Source organism: Aotus nancymaae, unplaced genomic scaffold (assembly GCF_030222135.1).
Source record: "Aotus nancymaae isolate 86718 unplaced genomic scaffold, 86718_ANA_hifiasm-v0.15.2.pri h1tg000014l, whole genome shotgun sequence".
NCBI classification, from domain to species: Eukaryota; Metazoa; Chordata; class Mammalia; order Primates; family Aotidae; genus Aotus; species Aotus nancymaae.
In genome coordinates, this window is record NW_026988425.1 from 69,235,158 (window position 1) to 69,261,663 (window position 26,506).

Below are 26,506 nucleotides of genomic sequence, written 5' to 3' on the forward strand. Positions count from 1 at the left end.
GGATCTGTGTCCCCACCAAATCTCATGTCAAATTGTAATCCCCAGGCTTAGTGGCTCACGCCTGTAATCCCAGCACTTTGGGAGGCTGAGGCAGGTGGATGACCTGAGGTCAGGAGTTCAAGACCAGCCTGGCCAACAAGGTGAAACCCCGTTTCTACTAAAACACAAGAAGGCTGGGTATGGTGGCTCACGCCTGTAATCCCAGCACTTTGGGAGGCTGAGGCAGGTGGATGACCTGAGCTCAGGAGTTCAAGACCAGCCTGGCCAAGATAGTGAACCCCTGTATCTACTAAAAATATAAAAATATTAGCCGGGCATGGTGGCACACACCTGTAATTCCAGCTACCTGGGAGGCTGAGGCAGAGAATTGCTTGAACTCGGGAGGTGGAGGTTGCAGTGAGTCGAGATCATCCCACTGCACACCAGGCTGGGCAACAAAGTGAGACTCCGTCTCAAAAACACACACACACACACAATTAGCCAGATGTGGTGGTAGACACCTGTAGTCCTAGCTACTTGGGAGGCTAAGGCAGGAGAGTTGCTTGAACCCAGGAGGCAGAGGTTGCAGTGAGCCGAGACTCTGCCACTGCACTCCAGCATGAGGAATGGAGCAAGACTCCATCTGGGGTGGGGGCTGGGGAAGAAATTTAATTCCCGGTGTTGGAGCTGGGGCCTGGTGGGAGGTGATTGGATTATGGAGGTGGAGTTCTCATGAATAGGTTAGCACCATCCCCTCAGTGCTGCTCTCATGATAGTGAGTAAGTGAGCTAGTGTGAGATCTGGTGTTTGGAAGTGTGTGACACCCCCTGCCTTTCTCTCTTCCTCCTGCTCCAGCCGTGTAAGATGTACCTGCTTCCCCTTTGCCCTCTCCCATGATTGAAAGTTTTCTGAGGCTTCCCCAGAAGTCCCCTAGCAGATGCTGCCATACTTCCTGTACAGCCTGTGGAACTGTAAGCCCATTAAATCTCTTTTCTTTATAAATTACCTAGTCTCAGGTTTTGTTTTGTTTTGTTTTGAGATGGAGTCTCACTCTTATCACCCAGGCTGGAGTTCAGTGGCGGGATCTCGGCTCACTGCAACCTCCACCTCCTGGGTTCAAGCTTCTCCTCCCTCAGCCTCCTGAGTAGCTGGGATAACAGGTGCCCGCCACCACATCCAGCTAATTTTTGTACTTTTAGTAGAGACGGGGTTTTGCCATGTTGGCTGGGCTGGTCTTGAACACCTGACCTCATGTAATCTGCCTGCCTTGGCCTCTCAAAGTACTGGGATTATAGGTGTGAGCCATTGCGCCCAGCCAGGTATTTCTTTATAGTAGTATGAGAATGGACTAATACAGAAAATTGGTACCAAGGAGTGGGGCATTGCTATAAGATACCCAAAAATGTGAAAGCAACTTTGGAACTGGGTAACGGGCACAGGTTGGAAGAATTTGGAGGGCTCAGAAGTAGACAGAAAGATGAGGGAAAGTTTGGAACTTCCTAGAGACTTATGGAACGTTAGTGACCAAAATGCTGTTAGTAATATGGACGGTGAAGGCCAGACTGATACTGTCTCAGATGGAGATGAGGAACTTAATGGGAACTGAAGCAAAGGTCACTTTGTTGTGCATTTAACAAAGAAGTTGGAGGCATTGTATCTCTGCCCTAGGGATCTGTGGAGCTTTGAACTTGAGAGTGATGATTTAGGGTATCTGACAAGAAATTTCTAAGCAGCAAAGCATTCAAGATAAGGACTGGCTGCTTCTAACAGCCTATGCTCATATGTATGAGCAAAGAAATGGCCAGAAACTGGAACTTATATTTAAAAGGGACACAGAGTGTGAAAGTTTGGTAAATTTGCAGCCTAGCTGTGTGTTAACAAAGAAATCCTTCCCCTTTTTCAGGGGAAGGATTCAAGCAGGCTGCATAAATTTGCATAACTAAAAGGAAGGCAAATGCTGATAGCTAAGACAATGGGAAAAAGGCCTCAAAGGCATTTCAGAGACCTTCCACACAGCCCCTCCAATCACGGGCCCAAAGGCCTAGGAGGGAAGAACAGTTTCATGGGCCAGGCCCAGGGCCCCACCACCCTACCCTGTGTGAGCAGGCTTGGGACACTGCTTCCTGCATCTCAGCCATTCCAGTTCCCGCTCCAGTTCTAGCCATGGCTCAGAAGTCCCCAGATATATCTTGGGCTGCTGCTTCAGAGGTTGCAAACTGTAAGCCTTGTCAGTTTCCACATGGTATTAAGCCTGTGTGTGCACAGAATGCAGAAGTTGAGGCTTGGAAGCCTCTGCGTAGATTTCAGAGGATGTATGGAAAAGTCTGCATGTCCAGGCAGAAGACTGCCCCAGGAGTGGGGCCTTCATAGTGAACCTCTGCTAGGGGAGTGTGGAGGGGACATGTGGGGTTATAGCCCCCACACAGAGTCCCCACTGGAGTATTGCCTAGTGGAGCTATGAGAAGAGGGCCATTGTCCTCCAGACCCCAGAATGGTAGATACATGGACAGCTTGCACCCTGTGCTTTGAAAAGCTGCAGGCATTCAATGCCAGTCTGTGAAAACAGATGCTGTACCCTGCAAAACCTCAGGGGGCAGAGCTGCCCAAGGCCTTCAGAGCCCACCCCTTGCAGCAGTGTGCCCTGGATGTGAGACATGAAGTCAAAAGATAGTGTTCTGGAGGTTTAAAATGTAATGGCTGCCCCGCTGGGTTTCAGATTTGTGTGGGGCCTATAGCCTCTTTTTGGGGGCTGATTTATTCGTTTTGGAACAGGAGCATTTACCTAATGTCTATACTCCCAATTGTATCTTGGAAGTAACTAACTTGTTTTTGATTTTACAGGCTCATTGGTGGAAGGGAGTTGCCTCGTCTCAGATAAGACTTCGGACTTTGGACTTTTGACTTAATGCTGGAATGATTTAAGACTTTGGGGGACTGTTGAGAAGGGATGATTGTGTTTTGCAGTATGAGAAGGACATGGGATTTGGAGTAGCTGGAATGATACGATTTGGATCCATGTCCCCACCAAATCTCATGTTGAATTGTAATCCCCAGTGTTGGAGGTGGGGTCTGGTGGGAGGTGATTAGATCATGGGGGTGGAGTTCTCATGAATGGATTAGCATCGTCCCCTAGGTGCTGTTCTCTTGAAAGTGAGTGAATGAGCTAGCATGAGATCTGGTCATTTAAAAGCGTGCGGCACCTCTCCCCGCTCTCTCTTCCTTCCTCCTCCTCTGGCCACATAAGATGTGTCTGTTTCCCCTTTGCCTTCTGCCATGACTGAAAATTTCCTGAGGCCTCCCGAGAAGCAGAAGCTGATATGCTTCCTGTACAGCCCGCAAAACTGTGAGCCAATTAACCTTCTTTTCTTACAAATTTCCCAGTCGCAAGTATTTCTTTATAGCGGTGCAAGAACAGACTAATGTGCTTGGTGACAAAAGCATTGTAATTTGTATAGCCATAACCAATTTAAGTCCAAAGAAAGAGAACCAGAGCCACAAACAATTTAATTTTTTCTGAAGAGTTTAAGTATAAAAGCAAGATAGGCAGCCGCTGGCTATGGAAGACACTGGCAAGAAGTTGTAAGTCTATGTTCCAGGTGAGTGGAAATAAAATTGTACTGATGTGACTCGCAGGGGTCTTGGGTTAGGACTGGGGAAGTAGAGTTGGGAATTAAAATAATTTAATTTATAGGTAAAACCATCACAGTAAGATGAAACTTCCTGGTTGACCATGTAGAGCCCTGGAGAATGCCCACATGCAAAGGGCAGTTCTTAAAAGATAAGGTTCTGGCTTAGGAAAAAACATGAAGGAAGAGGTATTAGAGAAGTTGGAGGAGGAAATCCAGCATAGTGAAAAGTCACAGAAATCAAGTGAATAGAGGCTTTCAGGAAGGTAGGAATAGGGAACAGTGTCAAATACAGCCCAGTAGTATGAGGATGCACATGTCAAGGGACATCTGTGTTTCCATATATATACTCTCGGAGATGGCATTTTGTCAGAACTTTCTTGGGTAGGATTTGCCCCTCTGCCCACGCCACTGTTTTTTTTTTTTTGTTGTTGTTGTTGTTTGAGACAGAGTCTCACTCTGTCACCCAGGCTGGAGTGCAATGATGAGACCTTAGTTCACTGCAACCTCCACCTTCTGGGTTCAAGCAATTCTTTTTTTTTTTTTTTGGTGGGGAGGGGAGACAGAGTTTTGCTCTTGTTACCCAGGCTGGAGTGCAATGGCGCAATCTCGGCTCACCGCAACCTCCGCCTCCCAGATTCTAGCCATTCTTCTGCCTCAGCCTCCTGAGTAGCTGGGATTACAGGCACACTCCACCACGCTTGGCTAATTTTTGTATTTTTAGTAGAGACAGGGTTTCACCATGTTGGTCAGGCTGGTCTCAAACTCCTGACCTCATGATCTGCTCACCTCAGCCTCCCAAAGTGCTGGGATTACAGGCATGAGCCACCGTACCCGGCCCTATTTTTCTTTTAATAACCTAACCTGGGGTCTTCTACAGGAAATTTCTTACCCAAGATCTTAGAAAGAATAGAAACAGTTTATAATAAAATTTAACTGTATGAGCTAGGAACTTCTTTCTTATTTGGTATTAACTGCCATTTTCCTTAGCCAATTTAAAAAATGGCTTCCTGGAAGGTCTTATTTAACCAGAAGTGATAAAGCCTGTACTTGCTAAAAGATGGAACTGCCAGGACCAGTTTCAATTTGTCAGATATCTTTCCTTATAAGGTATAAGGCATGGAGCCCCTCATCTGAGGCTACCAAAATGTTGCAGAAGTGTGTGAGAGTGCAAGGGATTCCACCACACTCATTCCTTTCAGTCTTCTGGCATCTTCTCTCACCAGTCCAGTCATAGCACCAACTGGCTCAGGGAACATGTCAAGAATGAGGCATGGTGGCTCACGCCTGTAAGCCCAGCACTTTGGGAGGCCGAGGCAGGTGGATCACCTGAGGTCAGGAGTTTGAGACAAGCCTGGCCAACATGATGAAACCCCACCTCTACTAAAAATACAAAAATTAGCTGGGTGTGGTGGTTCACATCTGTAGTCCCAGCTACTAGGGAGACTGAGGTGGGAGGATCACTTGAACCTAGGAGGGGGAGGCAAGGAGGTGGAGCCAAGATTGCACCACTGCACTCCAGCCTGGGCAACAGAGCAAGACTCTGTCTTAAAAAAAAAAAAAAAAAAAAAAAGGAATGGGTGATGGGAAATGGCTGATCCAACTTAGGTCCAACGTGCCCATCATCCATTGTCCTGCTTGGACAATAACCAAGCAGGGTGGGAGCTAATTCTTACAAAGTCTAAAACACAAAGTCTTCACAATTAGCCTCTAAGCTTTTATTTCACAATAATAAATTGTGTTTATAAATGATTAAGGTTGGGAGTTTTCAATTCACATCCCTATAGAGGGATGATACAAAAGAAACAATCCTTCTAGTAACATCGTAACTTCCAAAAAGAAATAGCTCAACTTGGTGGATATATAGACTATAAAATAATTTTAGGCCTGACTGGCTGGCTCAGGCCTGTAATCCCAGCACTTTGGGAAGCCGAGGCAGGCAGATCATTTGAGGTCAGGAGTTTGAGACCAGCTTGGCCAACATGGGTAAAAACCCATCTCCACTAAAAATACAAAAAAAATTAGCCAGACGTGGTAGTGCGCACCTGTAATCTCAGCTACTCAAGAGGCTGAGGCTCGAGAATTGCTTGAACCCAGTAGGCAGAGGTTCCAGGGAGCAGAGATTGCATTACTGCACTCCAGCCTGGGTGAAAGAGCGAGACACTGTCTCAAAATAATAATGATAATCTGAAAGATTATTAAATTATAGACAGAGAGTTTGCATTGGCTGGAGAAATGTAAATATTAAAGCATATGGTGCTCATATAATTAGGAGTGAAATCAAGATAGGAGGAATATATCCTTATTATAGGAACTTTGGAACCCAGTGTTGACTAAGATTAGGATTTTGAGCAGCTCTCACCACCACACAACTATGTCTGAACTGCTGACAAAAGAAGAAGTTAGCACAATGAAAATAAGAGAATACTCTTTCTAGAATCCAGGTCTTTTGGAGACAGGTAGTATTAAAGCTCCCAAGAAAAGTAAATAATGCAGGATCTTTACCCCCAGGACCACATCCAGTTCTGCTTGAAAGTGAGAAACTTTCATCACAGGGAGGCGAACTCCCAATTCCAGGCAAACTATCTGTCTGGAATGATGCAGCCATCTGTGACTCTGGGACTTTGAGTAAATTGGGTTTGTAACCTAACCCAAATCTGGCAAATCCAGTCTTTCAAGGCTGATCCTTGTGGAGAATCTTCTGGTTTTCTGGACCAGGGCAGGGCTCCCTGGAGATGCAACCAGCTTAGCAGAAATCAGTCTTGAATGAGGTATCTCAGACAGGGCTCTTAACTACAGGCAACGAAAGTTGACTATAGATGCTGAAGTGGAGAAAGAACTCCGGGTGGCTCACAGAACTCTTTTGAGAGCTTCAGGTGAATCTTCCAGGGATGATATCCAAAACTGCAGAACAGAATTGGCCAGATGAGAAGACTGCTCCCACTGTGGCCACCAAGCACTGGAGGCCACAGTTAACTCTGCTTGACTCTGCAGCCATTGCCACTGTAGCCAATATAGATGCTACGTCGTCGACTCCAGCAACTTTCACCTCATTTGCGGCAGATAACAGAGGGTAAATATGGACTTGCATCAAAGACAGAAAACTTTGAGTTGCCATTTATTGAAGGGAGCTAGAGATAGAGTGAGGAAAAAACTTTCTCCTGGAGACTCTGAGATAGCCCGGCCCTCTCAGCTGCTGGTGGGAGGCTCACGAGGAGCTAGTGGGAGACTTTTGGAGTTCTATGTTTCATATCACAGAAACGGACTCATGACGAGTAAGCCCTAATGATTTTCAGTGAATTGTGGAAATAATCAGATATCCTCCAAGCAGACATTGCTCAGCTGATGCTGAAGAATGACAGAATAATGCTTTGAGATATAAGGTGATGCTTCAGAATCAGAAACAATTTTTGTTTAAACTGTAATTAGTTAAAAGTCTATTATTAATTCTGTTAAGATATTCAAGGAGGTCATTTGCTCAAAACTCATTGTTCCCATAAATTTTCATTTCCTGGGTTGTAATGAAAGGTGCTATAGAAAATAGGAAACAGCGCTGTCTCCTGTAAGAGCTTGGCATGTGTGCTCTTTGAGAGGCCACACATGATGATTTCATTACATTTTAATTTCTGAAACATTCTAATAGAGGAAATGTATCTATTTACATTGCACTATTTTTCTGAAGAGTCATGTAAAAAGAATTCCAAACTTTTAACTAACAAGCTATATTAATTATCTATTGTTGCATAACAATTTATCCCTAAATTTAAGGTGAAACAACAACAAACATTATCGTTTCATACAGCTGTGGGACAAGAAATCAGGAGCTGTTTGGTTACGGTTCTAGCTTTTGGTTCTTACGAGGTGGTGCTGCAGTCAGCCGAAGGCTTGACCCTGGCTGAGGATTCACTCCTAAGGTGGTTCATTGCGTGCCTGCTCAGTTGGTGCTGGTTGTCATCTCAAGGCCTCAGTTCTTTGTCCTATAGATCTCTCTGGAGGGCTTCTTGGATATCCTCACTACGTGCCAGCTGATTGCCTCCAGAGCAAGTGATCCAAGAGGAAGCGAGGCAGAAGCCAGGATTTTTTTTTATTTTTGAGACAGAGACTTGCTCTTTTGCCCAGGCTGGTGTGAAGTGGTGCAATCTCAGCTCACTGAAATCTTCGCCCCCTGGGTTCAAGTGATTCCCCTGCCTCAGTCTCCTGAGTAGCTGAGTTTACAGGTACCTGCCACCATGCCCAGCTAATTTTTTAATTTTTAGCAGAGACAGAGTTTCACCACGTTGGCCAGGCTGGTCTCAAACTCCTGACCTCAGGTGATCTACCCACCTCGGCCTCCCAAAGTGCTGGGATTACAGGTGTGACCCATCCGGCCAGGATGTCTTTTATACCCCTGTCTTAGAAGTCACTCACAATTTTCCATTGGGAACACAGGTCAGCTCTACTCAGTGTGGGAGGGAACCATACAAAGGCAAGGACGCTAGAAGGCAAGGATCACTGGAAGCCTTTTTTTTTTTTCTGTTAAGATGGAGTCTTGCTCTGTCACCTAGGCTGGAGTGCAGTGGCGTGATCTTGGCTCACTGCAACCTCTGCCTCCAGGTTCAAGCGATTCTCCTGCCTCAGCCTCTCAAGTAGCTGGGATTACAGGTCCTGGCCCCCACCCCTGGCTAATTTTCTATTTTTAGTAGAGACAGGGGTTTTACCTTGTTGGCTAGGCTGGTCTCAAACTCCTGACTTCAAGTGATCTACCCGCCTTGGCCTCCCAAAATGTTGGGATTACAGGTGTGAGCCATAGCACCCGGCCTGGAGGCCATTTTGAATGCCAGCTACCACTGGAAACTTATGTTGGTCTTACTGTTGGTAATGGGTGTGGCTTGAGTGTACAAGAAAGTGTAACTGTTGGACTTGCTGATAGCTAGTCCTGACAGGAAGCATGAGCTGGGGTTCAGACTGCTGGCATAGTTGCATGCCATTTGCCCAAACACATTCTATGTGTTTACTCAGCCAGTGTAACTGGCTGAGGTTCAGATCAAGATTCATCTACTTCATTTGACTCAAGAATAAGTTTGGACAATAAATAAGCATTCATGTTATATTTCTTAGTCATCAGTATAAATAACACATTTTCAGAGAAAGAATCATCTTAGCTATCTTCTCCTAGTATCTTATTTCAATGTTTAACAGCCTTCAAGGTTAGGGATTTTTGTTTTCTTTAATATTGTTTAAGTTACTCACCTTCATCCGATTGCAGCAGTGACATAAATAAGTTGCATATTTCTCCTCTGTCATTAATCCTCCATGTACTCAATGCCATGAAATTACTTCTTTTCTTCTGGTGAAATAATTTCAGTTTTGCTACCTTTTTTTCTCATGCTGGCAGGGATAAGGAGTGTGTGTGTAAACTTTATTAAGTAGAATTGCAAGTATATAGAAGAGTAGCCTAATAAACTCCCATGTACCCAGTGAGGCAGGAACATAGGGAATTAAGGTAACCAAGGGTTGGGGTATAACAAAGGAATCGCAGGGGCAGCCAGTTCACATAAGCAAGAGAATAGCAGGTACAGCCAGTTCTAGGCATGATTAGGCAGCACAGAGGCCACATCCTCACTCCTGTGATAACAAGACCAAAGTCTCCACTGCAGCTTCTGATTTGGTCGCAGGTCAATCCTTCATAGGGTGTAACCAATTGGAGGCCTCTGAAGTGCACCTAGGGGTGTTACTGAATTCTTTTGGCTTTATAAAAGCCCTGAGGAGGAGCCACCAGGTGTGGTAGCTCACGCCTGTAATCCCAGCACTTCGGGAGGCCCAGGTGGGTGGATCACCTGAGGCCAGGAGTTCGAGACCAGCTTGGCCAACCTGGTGAAACCATGTCTCTACTATTTAAAAAAAAAAATTGGCCGGGCATAGTGGCACATACCTGTAGTCCCAGCTACTTGGGAGGCTGAGGCACGAGAATTGCTTGAACCTAGGAGGCGGAGGTTGCAGTGAGCCTAGATCGAGCCACTGCACTCCAGCCTGGGTGACAGTGAGACTTGTGACTCCATCACGGAACAACAACAAAAACCCTGAGCATTACAATAAAGGGGCTCTCGAGCCACTTGCTCAAGCCCATTCCTGCTCTGTGAATTGTACTTTCGCTTCTTTAAGAAATCTGTGCCTTCGCTACTCTGTTCTTTCGTTGTTTTGTCTTTCGTTGCTTCTTTTTTTGCTTTGTTTGCGTGTTTTGCTCCATTCTTTGTTCAAAGACAACTCACAGTCAAGACTTTCTATCTGGTCATAATAGGCGATACCATATAAAGAAGAGAGAACACTTTCTGTAGTTCCTGGAGCAGAGAAATCTGACTTTCCTGGCAGAAATGTGGGGTGAATTCTCTAAACCTGTTTTTCTGGATGGTAGGGGCCAGGAGGAACAGAGTGTAGTCAAGGCTCTCCTTGAGCTTCCTCCAGGGACCTTTGACCTCTACTTCACTGTCTGAATTGTCTTGCTGGAGGAGGTGGAACACGCACACCAGTAAGCACACACATGAGCACTCACACACAGTGAGCCTTAAACACATTTTAGAATCAAAAAAATTGTTTAAAGGAAAGGGAATGTCAAGGTCATTTAGTCCAAAGCTATCATTGTACACTTGTGAAAAAGGAAGCCCATTTATTTCATATAACTTACAGTTGGTTAGCATTTAATAATAATCTGTAATGCATTTTCAATAATATTTTGAGCATGTGTCCTCAATTATATTATCTCTTGAAGACTCCAGCACAGGGCAAATGGTTGCTCTATGTATGTGAAAGAAACCTTATAAACTGGAAACTTAAGTCTAGAATTTTATATGCTAAATCTTTATTCAACGTTATACTTAAATGACAGTGGTTAATATGGAGATAAGTTACAATTTTAAGTATTGTATTACTACAATTAATGTTTTAACTGAAAATGCAATTTGTCAGCAGCATTAAATAATTTCTAAATCATCCATAATTCTCTGAAACAATGATTAAAACTATGGCCATGTGCCCATAATGCTGTTTTGCTCAATGATGGACCAATCACATATATGGCAATGGTCCAATCACATATATGGCAATGGTCCCATAGGATTATAATAGAGTAGGCCGGGTGCGGTGGCTTACGCCTGTAATCCCAGCACTTTGGGAGGCTGAGGCAGGTGGATCACCTGAGTTCAGGAGTTCAAGACCAGTTCGGCCAACATGGTGAAATTCCATCTCTACTAAAAATACAAAAATTAGCCGAGTGTGGTGGTATGTGCCTGTAATCTCAGCTACTCAGGAGGCTGAGGCAGGAGAATTGCTTGAGCCTGGGAGGCGGAGGTTGCAGTGAGCCGAGATCACGCCACTGCACTCCGGTCTGGGCAACAGAGTGAGACTCTGTCTTAAAAAAAAAAAAAAAGATTATAATAGAGCTGAAAAATTCCTCTTGCTTAGTGAAGTCACACCCATCATACTGTCATAACACAACATATTATTTACATGTTTGGGGTCTTGGGCAGGCCCTTCAGAAGGTGTTTCAGAAGGCATTGTTATCACAGATGACAGCTCCACAGGTGTTATCCCTGAGACCTTCCAGTGGGACAAGATGTAGAGATGGAACACAGCAATGATGATTCTGACCCTGTGTAGGCTAATGTGTGTGTTTGTGTCCTAGGTTTGTTTGTTTGTTTTTGAGATGGAGCTTCACTCTTGTTGCCCAGGCTGGAGTGCAGTGGTGCAATCTTGGCTCACTGCAACCTCCCGCCTCCCGGGTTCAAATGATTCTCCTGCCTCAGTCTCCCAAGTAACTGGGATTACAGGTGCATGCCACCATGCCTAGCTAATTTTTTTGTATTTTTAGTAGAGACAGGGTTCCTCCATGTTGGCCAGGCTGGTCTTGAACTCTTGACCTCAGGTGATCCACCTGCCTTGGCCTCCCAAAGTGCCGGGATTACAGGTGTGAGCCACCATGCCCGACCCGTGTCCTAGTTTTTAATGAAAAATCTAACAAAGTAAAATAAATAAATAAATAAATAAAAATAGAAAAAACTTATAGAATAAAAATATAAAGAAAAAAATTTTGTACAGCTGTACAATGTGTTTGTGTTTCAAGTGTTATTACAAACGTGTCAAAAAGTTTAAAAAATTTTCAAGCTTATAGGCCGGGCGCGGTGGCTCACACCTGTAATCCCAGCAATTTGGGAGGCCAAGGCGGGTAGATCATGAGGCCAGAAGTTCAAGACCAGCCTAGCCAAGATGGTGAAACCCCGTCTCTAAAAATACAAAAATTAGTGGGGCACGGTCAGGTGCCTGTAATCCCAGCTACTTGGGAGGCTGAGGCAGGAGAATTGCTTGAATCTGGGCAGCAGAGGTTGCCGTGAGCCGAGATTATGCCACTGCACTCCAGCCTGGACAATAGAGTGAGACTCTGTCTCAAAAAATATATATTTTTTAAAGCTTATAAAGTTAAAATGTTGGCTAGGTGTGGTGTCTCATGCCTATTATCCCAGCACTTTGGGAGATTGAGGAGGGCAGATCATTTGAGATCAGGAGTTTGAGACCAGTCTGGCCAACACGGTGAAACCTCATCTCTACTAAAAATACAAAAAAATTAGTCAGGTGTGGTGGTGGGCACCTGTAATCTCAGCTACTCAGGAAGCTGAGGCAGGAGAATCACTGGAACCCAGGAGGCAGCGGTTGTAGTGAGCCAAGATTGCACCACTGCACTCCAGCCTAGACAACAGAGTGAGACTCCATCTCAAAGAAAAAAAGAAAAAAAAAAAGTTACAGTAAGGTAAGGTTAATTTATTTTGAAGAAAGAAAAATGTTTGTTTGTTTTTGAGACAGGGTCTTGATCTTTTGCCCAGGCTAGAGTGCAGTGTAGTGATCTTGACTCACCGCAACCTCCACCTCCCAGGCTAAAGCGATCTTCCCCCCGTAGCCTCCCATGTACCTGGGACTACAGGCATGTGCCACCATGCCTGGCTAATTTTTGTATTTTTAGTAGAAACAGGGCTTCTCCATGTTGCCCAGGCTGGTCTCGAAATACTGAGTTCAAACGATCCACTTGCCTCAGCCTACCTAATTGCTTGGATTACAGATGTGAGCCACCACGCCTGGCCATGAAAAGTATTATAAAATAAGTTCAGCGTAGCCTATTTATGAAGTCTATAGTAGTGTACAGTAGTGTCCTGGACCTTTACATTTACTCACCAACTCATACAGAGCAACTTCCAGTCCTGCAGGCTCCACTCATGGTAAGTGTCAGCTCACTGCAACCTCCGCCTCCTGGGTTCAAGCAATTCTCCTGCCTCAGCCTCCTAAGTATCTGGGATTACAGGCATGTGCCACCACTCCCAGCTAATTTTGTATTTTTAGTAGAGATGGGGTGTCTCCATGTTGGTCAGGCTGGTCTTGAACTCCTGACCTCAACTGATCTACCTGCCTTGGCCTCCCAAAGTGCTGGGATTACAGGTGTGAGCCGCTGCGTCCGGCCTTTTTAAAATCTTTTATACCATGTTTTTACTGTACCTTTTCTACATTTAGCTACACAAATACCATTGCATTACAGTTGCCTGCGGTGTTCAGCACAGTTACGTGCCGTACAGGTTTATAGCCTAGGAGCAATAGGCTGTGCCATATGGCCTAGGTGTGTAGTGGGCTTACCATCTAGGTGTGTGTAAGTATACTCTAAGATGTTTACACAATGACAAAATCACCTAATGACGCAGTTCTCAGAATGTATTTCTGTCATTAACACAGGACGATTTCATTTTCTCTCTTTAGGTACACAAAATTTGTCCATTACAGCATATGTGTCATTTCTACTTTGCTATTTTCACTTACTATTTTCCTGAAATTCATTTTTGCATTTTCGTAGTCTTTATAATTCTAATTTTAAATGGCTGCATGATTTTATCTTTTTGTCAGACAAGCATGGATTTGAGTCTCTGCTGCTACATAGTTGTACCATTCTAGGAAAGCTTCTTTCTTTTTTTGAATACCTTTGAGTTACGATTGACACACAATAAACTGCACATATTGAAAATCTACACTTTGATAAGTCTGACATCTATATACACTGGTGACACCATCACCACAGTCAAGATAATAAACATACTCACCACCCTCAAAAGTGTCCTCACGCCCTTCTGACATCCCTCCCTCCCACCTCTCATAACAAATTCCACATGCCATTGCTAGGAAAATGATAGACCATTTGAATTCAGTTACATAAAAAGACAAACACGGGAGACTTTAGGAGTAAGCAACTTAGCCTCCTGTATGACTGTGGTCTTGGCCCCAGAGCAGTTCCTGGGTCAGATACCCTGGGGTGTCCTCAGTCTGAGGAGGGTGTCTGCTGGGCCCTCGTTGGCAGGATGCCTCTTCTTCACATACTTCCTGTCTTTCAGGCCCCATGACCAATGCCTCACTTACAAATAGCTTTACTCCTTTTTTTTTTTGACACAGGGTGTGACTCTGTCTCCCAGGCTGGAGTGCAGTGGCTCATTGCAACCTCCGCCTCCCAGGTCCAAGCCATCTTCCTGCCTCAGCCTCCCGAGTAGCTGGGATTACAGGTGCGCACCACCACGCCCAGCTAATTTTTGTATTTTTAGCAGAGATGGGGTTTCACTATGTTGGCCAGGCTGGTCTTGAACTCCTAACCTCAAGTGATCCGCCTGCCTCGGCCTCCCAGAATGCTGGGATTATAGGCGTGAGCCACTGTACCCGGCCACAGTTCTTTTAAGCTTCCCCCAGATTTGATCATTTTTCTATTCTTTGCACACTATCTCAGACCTTTTGGCCCTAAGGGCTATAACTCAGACCAAAATTACAAAGTACAATGGAAATAATTAATAGAGCAAGCAAGGTGCACAGGACAACCCTTCTGTGCTACAAATAGATGTGTCCCCGCTCCTAGGATTTCAGGTCACCTGTCAATTTGTGTCTCTAGCCTGACAGATTCTTGTTGAGCCTTTCGACATTTCGCCTTTGTTCATGAAAGGCTTCTGGAGGGCAGAGGCTAAGGCTGGGTTATATAAAGTTAAGCCCCAGAAGAAGGGACTTCATAAACAGGATTTCAAGCTCATTCTGCCAATTAGAGGACTGCCATGCAGTCCTGGGGCCTGACACTAAGGGGCAGCATGTACCAAAGGATATATTTAGCTCCGCCAAAGCCCAGCAGAAACAAAGAGAAAATTACCTAGCTTTTAAACTCCAAGAGCACAAGATGTAGAGGCCGCATTTTCATCCCTTGAATCAAATTACAGCATTACAATTTTCAACGTATATTCTATTAAGAGTTTCACCTGCCAATTGAGTTCTCTGAGTAAATTATTTTGTGGTTAAATATGGTTCAAATATAATACTGCTGAGACCTATGTACGCTGTAAGATTTACTGATTTTAGTGCCTCTATAACTTCTGTAACTTCGACATCTTAACCCAATAATATTTAATTCCAAATTCAAACTCCCCCCGCTTTTTTTTGAGATGGAGTCTTGCTGCAACACCCAGGCTGGAGCGCAGTGGTGAGATCTGGGCTCATGGCAACCTCTGCCTCCCGAGTTCAAGCGACTCTCCTGACCCAGGCTCCCAAGTAGCTGGGACTACATGCACGCCACCATACCCGGCTGATTTTTGTATTTTTAGTAGAGATGGGGTTTCACTATGTTGACCAGGCTGGTCTTGAACTCCTGACCTCAGGTGATCCGCCTGCCTCAGCCTCCCAAAATGCAGGGATTACAGGCGTGAGCCACCACATCTGGCTCAAACTCTTTATATTAATTGACATGACTATTATCTGTCTGTATGTTTCTCTTTCTCTCTCTTTCTCCCTTTGATGAAGCAAATTTTTATGTGGAATAAAGGCAGTCAAATAATTATTTGGCAGTCAAACTAGACAAGGCTCAACTGTTGGGAAATCTTACAGTTCCCTCTCTGATTTGTTAATGAATCCATCCATTACTGAGGATTTCTGAGCACTTCCCTGTGTCTGCTCCTGTGTGAAATGCTGTGAAATGAAAAGATGAACCGGATACCAACCCTCACATCAAGGAATTCATTGGACGTTTGGAGGGTGGGAACATAGGGCAAACAAAGAAACATGATATTGGGAATGTATGGTAAATGCAATGATGAAAAAGACAAAGATGAGATAGGGAATAGGAGCAGACAGAGAAGGCGCCTATCAGAGATGGGGGATGTGGGTGGGTGGTTGGGAAGAGTGCAGGAAAATGTCCAAGAGGAGATGACATTTGACCTCATCTTAAAGGAGTAGATAGAATTAACGCTCTACGCAGTGGGCTCAGAACCTGCAATGGCATGGAAGAACAGGAGCTTCCAACACCGTGGTCAGTTTGTAGGCAGGGCCAGGCCTTTGAATGGCCAGGAGCATGGGTGTTGATTCGTGTTTAGATAAGCTTCTCTGACAGCAGAATAGAGGTAAGAATGCAGGGGGATGATGGAAATTAGAGAGAGCAGTAAGGAAGCCACTGCAGTAATAGAGACCAAGAATTATGAGGCCCTGAAGGTGGTGAATGGTGGAGAGAAGTGGACCAGTTTAGTTGGTATTTAAGAACTGTGGTTGGGTGCAGTGGCTCACGCCTGTAATTCCAGCACTTCGGGAGGCTGAGGCAGGTGGATCACTTGAGGCCAGGAGTTCAAGACCAGCCTGGCCAAAATGGTGAAACCCCATCTGTACTAAAAACACACAAAATAAGTAGCCCAGAATGGTGGTGCACACTTGTAATCCCAGCTACTCAGGAGGCTGAGGCAGGAGAATTGCTTGAACCTGGGAGGTAGAGGTTGCAGTGAGCTAAGATCCTGCTGCTGCACTCCAGCCTGGGCAACAGAGGGAGACTCTGTCTTCAAAAAAAAGAATTATGACAGAAGCTGGTGTGACCAAGGAACTGGATGTTTGAAATGACTGAGGGGATAAGTTTTGCTGAAGTCCCGTGAGATAAAGGAGCAAATGTAAAAAGACGTATTTGCTGGTTTCTGCTTGCCAGTGTAATTTCACAAGCCCCTGACTCTGTGTAGACACCCAGCTCTCCAGAAAAAATGGTTTGAAGACAAAACAGGATACAGAACACAGTCCCGTGTCTTGGCTGAGCCATCGCCTTCCTTAATAGGTAAAGAAGCCTAGTTCATGCCTTTTCCTATACATAACATAATGTCTGATAGGGTTAGGGATGATGCTCTGTAATCTATAACCAGATGTACTCTTACACACAAACCTGGATGTGATTCTGCTTTAATGTAACTTCTGCAAGTTTGTGACTTTGTATGTAGTGAACCCCTAAGACCTGTATAGAAGCCGTGGGCTGAGCCACCTTGCTGGAGCTCATCATAAGTGGATTCAAAGATGTTCTGATTGGCAATTTGTTGAAAGTGTTAAGCACTATCTAAAGACCTTGCTGGAGGAGTCTCACAGAACCCCTCTGAAGGGATGCTCCCAGGTTGTAGACCTTGGTCTATAGTCCTCAATAAGATTTCCGAGTACAAGTACTTTTAACTTTCTAAAAGCTTGATATTTTCTTTCTTTAGTGGATAGTCCAAATTGAGTTTGAAATGCTTGTGGGACATTCAGGTAGAAATGTGGTCCAGGCCGGGTGCGGTGGCTCAAGCCTGTAATCCTAGCACTTTGGGAGGCCGAGGCAGGTGGCTCACGAGGTCAAGAGATCGAGACCATCCTGGTCAACATGGTGAAACCCTGTCTCTACTAAAAATACAAAAAATTAGCTGGGCATAGTGGCGCGTGCCTGTAATCCCAGCTACTCCGGAGGCTGAGGTGGGAGAATTGCCTGAACCCAGGAGGCGGAGGTTGCGGTGAGCCGAGATCGCACCATTGCACTCCAGCCTGAGTAACAAGAGCAAAACTCCCTCTCAAAAAAAAAAAAAAAAAAAGAAAGAAAGAAATGTGGTCCAGCAGGCTGTTGGATAGATAGTTCTGGAGCTTAGCAGAGAGATCTGGATCAAGAAATATAATCTTGAGAGAGACTGAAATTATAGGAGTAGCCGAGACCACAGGGGGAACAACATTTAAGAGCTGAAGAGAGGAAAGTGCATTAAAAAATGAGGAGGAGGCTGGGTGCACTGGCTCACATCTATAATTCCAACACTTTGGGAGGCTGAGGTGGGAGGATTGCTTGAGGCCAGAAGTTCGTGACCAGCAAGGGCAACATAGCAAGACCCCATTTCTACAAAAAATAAAATAAGTAAAATAAAATCCTAAGTTCTTCAACGGACCCTCTCTTGGCCCAGGGGACCCTGGAGAAACCTGAACAACTGAATTCCAGGCCTTGAAGGGAAGGGAGGTCAGACAGGCCTCATTATACCTCTTTCCTGTTGGAGTTTAGGCACAACTGACCAGGATTAACGCTAAAATGGAGATCATAAGACGGATGAAACAGACTCTTCATGACAGTAAGATACCAAATTCCAACCTCACTCTCATAGCATCACATGACAGATAGCAGACCATGAAGGAAATCAAAATGTTTTACCCCAAAATAGATTTCTCTGACATATTTTGAAATGGTCCCATAGAGCTGTCTTTTATGGGGGAAATTTTGCATCTGTAGAGAATCTCCATTAATGTAGCTAGGCCTTTCCCAGATCTAGGAGAGATTAATTAAGAATTTGACACTTTTTAAGGTCCAAAAAGAAACATTTATCATTTATTCTCTCAGAAGGCTGCTACCTGGAGGTTTCATCTATTTAACAAGAACCTTGGCTTCCACAATCCCCTTTATTTCTTTCTGAAGAAAATCCCCAAGAATTTCTTTCTGCTAACTTCAAGTCTTTAGACAATGCTTCACACTTTCAACAAATTGCCAATCAGAAAGTCTTTGAATCCACTTATGATCTATAAGCCCCACCTCCTGCCTTTTTGAGCCAAACCAATGTATACCTTTCATGTATTGATTTATGACTTCACCTATAACTTAATGTATAAAATCAAATTTTGGCCAGGTACAGTAGCTTATGCCCATATGCCCATACTCTCAGCACTTTGGGAGGCCAGAGCAGGAGGATCACTTGAGCACAGAAGTTTGAGACCAGCCTGGGGAGCATAGTGAGACCTCATGTCTAAAAAAAATTTTTTTTTAATTAACCAGGAATGGTGGTGTGCACCTGTGGTTCTCAGCTATTCAGGAGGCTGAGGTGGGAGGATTGCTTGAGACTGGAAGTTCGAGGCTGCAGTGAACCATTATTACACCACTGCACTCCAGTCTGGGTGACAGAGTGAGAATCCATCTCAAAAATAAATAAATAATAAACTAAACTGTAACCTGCCATCTTAGGCACACTTTCTCAGGACCTCTTGAGACAGTTCCCTAGGCCGTGGTCACTCATACTAGCTCAAAAGAAACCTGTTAAGTATTTCACAGAGGCAATGTGAGGTGGCTAAAGCCTATAATCCTAGCACTTTGGGAGGCCAGGCAGAAGGATCACTTGAGGTCAGGAGTTTAAGACCAGCCTGGGAAACATAGGGAGGCCCCATATCTACAAAAATGATTTAAAAAAAATAGGCATGGTAACACATGCCTGCTGTCCCAGATACTCAAGAGGCTGAAGCAGGAAGATCGCTTGAGCCCAGGAGGTTGAGGTGCAGTGAGCCACGATTGTGCCACTGCATTCCAGCATGATGACAGAGCAAGACTCAGTCTTAAAAAAGAAAATAAGGCTGGGTGTGTGATGGCTCATGCCTGTAATCCCAGCATTTTGGGAGGCCAAGGTGGGTAGACTGCTTGAGCTCAGGAGTTCAAGACCAGCCTGGGCAACATGGCGAAACCCCATCTCTACTACATGTAAAAATAAAATAAAAATAAAAGTTAGCTGAGCATGGTGGCACGAACCTGTAGTCCCAGCTACTTGAGAGGCTGAGATGGAAGAATCATCTGAGCCCGGGAGATGGAGGCTGCAGTGAGCTATGATGGTGCCACTGCACTCCAGCCTGGGCAACCAGAGTCAGATCCTGCCTCAATAATAATAAGAATAAATAAATTAAGAAAATAAATATTGTATAGAGTTTGTTTTGTGCATTCTCAGTAGGTGCTATGGTTATCCCCATTTAGACTGATGGGGACACTGTGGCATAGGGTGCTAACTGACCAGCACAGGATCACACAACTAGTTATGGCAGAGGTGAGAGTTAAAGCCAGTCTGTTCATGCTTTTAGTCACCATGATACTGCCTCTACACAGAAAAAATTAACAAAGAGGTGACTACTAGGGTAGGGAATGGTGAGAGAGAATTTTACTATTTCATACTCTCTAGTATTCAAAAGATTACTTTACCATATACATTATTGTAAGGTTTAAATGAAGTAAGCGAGGTTCGAATGAGGCAACTGAGGCCAGTTATCGAAATGATGAAATTTAATTGGCTCCTGGATGAGGTTCTGCGGTCTGACCGGAGGGGCGGAGAAGTTGCACTTGACGCCTCTCAGGTGTGGGGTTTTATAGGGAGTGGAGGCGTTCTGATTGGTTGTGGAGAAGCAGGACGTGGGTCGGGGCAAGCTGCCATTGGCAGGTAGGTGGGATTTCCAGTGAGTGGGCCGCCCAGCGGGAGTGGGACCTGGACGGGGCAAAATGCTATTGGGCAGGTTCTGGCGGGGCTTCTTTTAAATTTTGGCAAGGTTCTTCAACGGTCGGCTAGGTGCTGAGTGCAGAGGCTAGTGTTGAGTGCGGATTTGCGTGCTGAGTGCAGAAGTGGGCGTGGAGTGGTGACATGGTTTTCTAGGCGGGGACGGGGCGGGGGGGGGGGGGGGGGCGTGTCCGAGCCGCGAGGCGACCAGCCTTACAATTATTACTTGGACAACAAAAACTAGTTTAATTTTTTTTTTTTTAGACGGAGTCTCACTCTGTCACCCACGACGGAGTGCAGTGGTGTGATCTCGGCTCATTGCAACCTCTACCTCCCGGGTTCAAGCGATTCTCTTGTCTCAGCCTCCTGAGTAGCTGGACTACAGGCACACACCACCACATCCAGTTAATTTTTGTATTTTTAGTAGAGACAGGGTTTCAGCATCCGCTTGCCTCGACATCCCAAAGTGCTAGGATTACAGGCTTGAGCCACTGTGCCCAGCCTAAAATCTGTTTGAAAACTGCGTGTTAGACATACAGTGAACACCTCCTGGGGGCCTTGCAGGGAGGTTGCAGTGGAGTGCTCGGGCAGCAAGGCCAGGGGCAGATGGGATGGTTCTGGTTTGTTGAAGGGAAATGAAAAGGAGATGCTGGCTTGCCTTCCATATAATTAAGTTTCAGTCCTGAGAGAACAGGCAGCATTTAAAAGCACAGTGGCCAATATCTGGTTTGGTTTTTACATGGGCTCTTTATTAAGTCTCTCTCACTTGGAAATCTGTGGTGGATTCCTGCATGCACAGCTGCTCTGAGTTTTATTTCAATTTTTAAAAATTAGGTAATACATTCCTATAACTGAAAAAATTAAAACCAGTTAAAATGGTATACACTGGGAAGTCTTACTCCCAACCAATCTGTTCTGCCCTTTCTGGCTTATCCCTTAATTCCAGCATTTTGGGAGCTCCCAACAAGTATTATACTTTTGTTTCCTTTCAGTGACTCCTTGGGTAACTGCAAGCACACACACATGTATTATTTCTTTTTTACAGTTGGGAGCACTGCTTTGTACCTTTCTACATCAGTGCATAGAGTACTTCCTCTTTTTTATTTTTTTTTTTTTCGCAACTGCCCTTTGGGTTAATTTAATCTACTATGAGTTTACTCCCCTGTCCTTGCTATTGGCTTTCTTGAGGTGTCTCCAGGTTGGAAACAGTGTTTCTTTTTTGCTCCTCTATTTTTAGAGTTCTTCCCTGTCATCAACTTCCTAGCAACTAACTGCATTTCTACCACACTCCCCACATGAGAGATAACAAGGCTTCCTCTTGCCTTCTCTTTGCCCTCTCATCTAATTCACCCAATGAGCACCAGCCTTTTTCAATGACCCTTGGGGCAGCAGCTCACACCTGTTTATTCTGGTGATTAAATACAGAGCAGAGGCACCTTCATTTGAATCTCTTGTCACTGGCAATTTTCATCTTGGAAACAGGTGTGCTGGGGAGGACTTCCTCCCCTCCTGCAGGTATAAATGCTTATAGTTTATTGGTAAACAACCATTGACAGAGCTGTGTATCTGTTGAACAGATATGAAGTTAGGTATTTTCCTTCTTATTTTTATTTAAATTCTCTCTCTCTCTCTATATATATATTTTTGTTGTGGTTGTTGTTCGAGACGGAGTCTTGCTTTTGTTGCCCAGGCTGGAGTGCAATGGAGCGATCTCAACTCACGGCAACCTCCACCGCCGAGGTTCAAGCGATTCTCCTGACTCAGCCTCCCGAGTAGCTTGGATTACAGGCATGTGCTACCACGCCCTGCTAATTTTGTATCTTTGGTAGAGACTGGATTTCTCCATGTTAGTCAGGCTGGTTTTGAACTCCTGACCTCAGGTGATCCACCCGCCTCGGCTTCCCAAAGTGCTGTGATTACAGGTGTGAGCCACTGCACCCAGCCAAATTCTATATTTTAGTATGACTCTGTACCTGTTATCTGCTTGTCTTACAAAATTTGCTGAAGCTGCTACCTACTGGGGGTATAGGGATTAGAAAGGAGAAACAATTCACCTGCAAAGCGCTTATTTGCAGCTTTCCCTAGCGTGGGTGGGACACTTCTAAATGAAAGACTATTATGTTTTTAACAACCATCACTTGTGTAGCGGGCTGACTCAGGGGATTGTAATATTCTATTTTAATGAAAGTGTTGGTGTTTCCTCATCTGTTTATTTTGAACAAGTGTCTTCTCCCTTAGTTTGGTGGCCTGCTTCTGGAGTGTTCAGTTCTGCTGCCGACATGCCCATCCAGCTCGAGACAGCCATGGACACCATGATTAGAACCTTCCACCGCTATTCTTCCAAAGAAGGGGACAGATTCAAGCTCAGCAAGGGGGAACTGAAACTGCTCCTGTAACAAGAGCTCACGGAATTCCTCTCGGTGAGTCAGGCTTTTTCTGCTGCATTCAGTTGAGGGCAAATGAGGTGCAGATTCCAGGACAGCCTTTAGGTTCATCCTCTCCTATGTGGCTGTCAACCTGTGATGTCCTGTAAATGTTTTTAGCATCAGTCACTCACTTGAATCAGCTGCTGTTTTGCTTTTCTTGGTTTCTAGGTCTGAGACAGGATTATACAGACCTGGGGTAGGGAACTAGACTCATTTAGAGTTTGTGGCTCGTTTACACCTAGCTGTCAATAGGCTCTTAGAAGTGTCTTTAGATGCTATACACGGAAATTAGGAATTTAATGTAAATAAAAGGAGGATGCAATTTCAGTTATTATCATGAACCTCAGAGCCTGGGAGTTAGAAATTTCCTTTCTCGTTTTAGTGCCAAAAGGATCCCCAGTTAGTTGATAAGATAATGCAGGACCTGGATGCCAGTAAGGACAACAAAGTGGATTTTAATGAATTCGTGGTCATGGTGGCAGCTCTGACAGTTGCTTGTAATGATTACTTTGTAGAACAATTGAAGAAGAAAGGGAAATAAAGATAAGTAATAAGCTCACCTAAAGGCACAAATATATCTGAAGTTATATACTTAATGTTCATTTATACCCTTTAGAGCTATAGACCCAGTAATGTCATTTGTAGCTATAATATACAGTGCATATATTAGTAATTAATTGCTACTATTATGTGTTCCTTAAAATACTGACTTTACATAATATTCCAAATCTCATATGCCTTACTTGAAATTTGCCTATATTAAGAGGTTATGGCCGGGCGTGGTGGCTCACGCCTGTAATCCCAGCACTTTGGGAGGCTGAGGTGGGTGGATGGAGATGTCAGGAGTTTGAGACCAACCTGACTAACATGGTGAAACCCCATCCCTACTAAAAATACATAAATTAGCTGAGTGTAGTGGCACGCACCTATAATCCTGGTTTCTCAGGAGGCTGAGGCAGGAGAATCGCTTGAACCCAGGAGGAGAAGTTGCAGCCACTGCACTCCAGCCTGGGTGACAGAGTGAGACTTCATCTCAAAAAAAAAAAAAAGGGTTATATGCATCTTTTTGGTCTGTCAAAAAGAGGGCATCACAAAAATTTAGCTACTTCCAAAGGAGACTTGAATTTGGCAAATTTCTAAGATGGATATTCTTATTCTTAAATTGTATGTTTAACTTCTTACCCTATTAAAAAAAATTAACTGGGTTTCCTCATACTCTTGTGACTGCTTCAGATGGAAGGCGTGAGGGTCTATGAGCAGAAAGGCTGCTTAGTAGAAGTGATTAGAAAGGCTGCTTAGTTTTCAATGATTTAGTCAGGGAATGGATAGGCTCAGGGTTAGATGCTCAAGCCAAGAGAGCTGAAGCCAGCAGCTCTTGGGAGTTGGCATATAAATACCGTCGTTAGCCCCTTGGGTTGGATAATCTGACGCAAGCATTCTACACTATTTCCCGCTGCTTCCCTCTGGAGCTGAGCCTCCCTCAGTAGGTCGCAGGGAGACCACCTTTTCTTCCTTGTCTCACTTCCCTGCCCCAACCCTGTGTTTTCTGCATCTCTCAAATAAATGACTTCCACACGAACCCTCGTCTCAGGGTCTCCTTCTGGGGGAACCCAAACTGTGATAGATCCTCTGGAGAATTTTAAGAAAGGGAGTGTATGATTATATTTACGCGTGTAAATGATTGCCCTAGCTACTGTGTAAAGAAAGGACTGTAGAGACGGCAGTCATGGCGGGCAACCAGCTAGGAGGCTGTTGCCGTGGTCTGGGTAAGAGATGATGGTATATCCGGCCAGCAATTCAGCAGTGGAGATGAAGAGAAGCAGTTGAATTGGTTAAGCATTTTGGAGCTGGGACTGATAGGACTTGCTGATGGATTGTTAGTTAAGTGTGAGGAAAAGAGAGAAGTCCAGGATGATAAAGCAGGTGCTGCTGTTTGCCCATCTGATATGTTCCTCCTTTCTTCCATGTATCAGAACCCTGGTTTGTGCAAGGTGGCAATGTGCCTGGTTAAAAAGCCATATTTCCTAGCCTCTCTAACGGCTGGCGTGGGGCTTGTAACACAGTTCTGGACAATGTGAGACAAGCACAAGGCTGCTAGGGATTTCTGGGAATGTTTTGCTATTGTAGACAAGGAGCCATGTAGCTCTTTGTCTTGCACCTTGTTGATTCCTTCCTTCTTTTTATTTGTTGTTGGAGGTGGATGTGAGGCTGGAGGTGGAACTGCCATCTTACAACCATGAGGACAGTGGAGAAAAAAGATAAAAGGAGCCTGGGCGTTGTTGTCATTGAGGAGCCACTGCAGAGCTTTGCTTGCCTGCTTCTGGTTCTCTCATTATGCGGAAAAAACAAAAAAAAATGACAGCTCTCTGGTTATCTGGCTTCTATTACATGCAGCCAAACACAATCTATAAGGTTGAGAGTTTTGATCAAGCAAATGATGCAAGTTACTAAATGGGAAGGACTGAGGGAGGAGTCACTTTGGCGTGAGGGCATGTGGGCAGATCAACAGCTCTGTTTAAGGTGGTATTGGACATCCAGGTGGAGTTTCAAATGGGAAGTTGGATATAGGATCTGGTCTGGACCTCAGGATAAATGGGGGACTGGAGATAGAATTGGGAGTCATTCCTATCTACATGGTCTTAAGCCACAGGATTAGAGGAGGTCACTCCAGATGAGAATGTGGATAGAGAAGAAGAAACATCTGATGGTTTGCTACAAGGAAAAGGAGGAGCCCATAAATGATACAAAACAGGCATGGCCAGGGAAAAGCAGGAGAGTGTAGCGCTTCAGAAGCCTAGAGAAGACAGCATGTGGAGAAGAGAGAAATCCATTGAGAGGTGGAGTATCATGAAAACAAAGACTTGACCACTAGATTTGGGAAGGTGAGATCATCTGTGACATTGGTGACTCTGACAGGAGTTGGATTTTGGTTACAGAAGAGCCTATCTTTCCTTCTTTGTTTCTTTCTTTTTTCTTGTTTTGAAATGGAGTCTCACTCTATTGCCAGGCTGGAGTGCAGTGGTGTGATCTCAGCTCACTGCAACCTCCACCTCCTGGGTTGAAGCGATTCTCATGCCTCAGCCTCCCAAGTAGCTGGGATTACAGGTGCCTGCCACCACATCCAGCTAATTTTTGTATTTTTAGTAGAGACAGTGTTTCACCATGTTGGCCGGGATGGTCTTGATCTCCTGACTTCGTGATCTGCCCTTGCCTTGGCCTCTCAAAGTGCTGGGATTAGATGTGAGCTACCTTGCCCGGATTTTTTTTTTTTTTTTTTTTTTTTTTTTTTTTTTTTTAGATAAGGTTTGACTCTGTTGCCCAGGCTGGAGGACAGTGGTGCCGTCTCGGCTCACTGCAACCTCCACCTCCTGGGTTCAAGTGATTCTCATGCCTCAGCCTCCTGAGTACCTGGGATCACAGGCACACCACCACGCCCAGCTAACTTTTGTGTTTTTAGTAGAGACTGGGTTTCACCATGATGTCCAAGCCAGTCTCCAACTCCTGAGCACAAGTGATCCACCTGCCTCGGCCTCCCAGAGTGCTGGGATTACAGGCGTGAGCCACTGTGCCCAGCCCAGAAGAACCTATCTTTCAATCTGGCAGGTAGAAGTTGCTCAATAAATCTATGTTTAGGGAACAAATGAAATAATCTGCCAATTGCGGACTTTCTAGTGCTAAGTCCTGACATTCCCTCCCCCCCGACCGCTTAAATAGAATAATATTTTTTGTCTTCCTTAAACCAGTTCTGAGCAGACAGGATAGGGAGAATTTAGAGAGCAGGACATTTAAGAGAAGAAATGCAGACCATTGGTGTTTACTCATGTCTTTCAAAAGGTTATGTTGTAGGAGTTATTAAGAAATTATTTTAGGCAGATAGAGAGGAAAAGTGGTCCTTGGAAAG

The 26,506-nt window shown here is 44.7% G+C and overlaps 1 protein-coding gene across 1 annotated transcript; it reads left to right on the forward strand.

The window, feature by feature from the left end:
* The first annotated feature begins 2,672 nt into the window (after positions 1 to 2,672).
* Positions 2,673 to 23,296, forward strand: S100Z (S100 calcium binding protein Z). Its single transcript, XM_012462132.2, is given in 3 exon segments — positions 2,673 to 3,575; positions 22,418 to 22,599; positions 22,988 to 23,296. Coding segments are annotated over 2 exon segments (300 nt in total). The 5' UTR covers positions 2,673 to 3,575; positions 22,418 to 22,458; the 3' UTR covers positions 23,147 to 23,296.
* Positions 23,297 to 26,506: the final 3,210 nt, after the last annotated feature.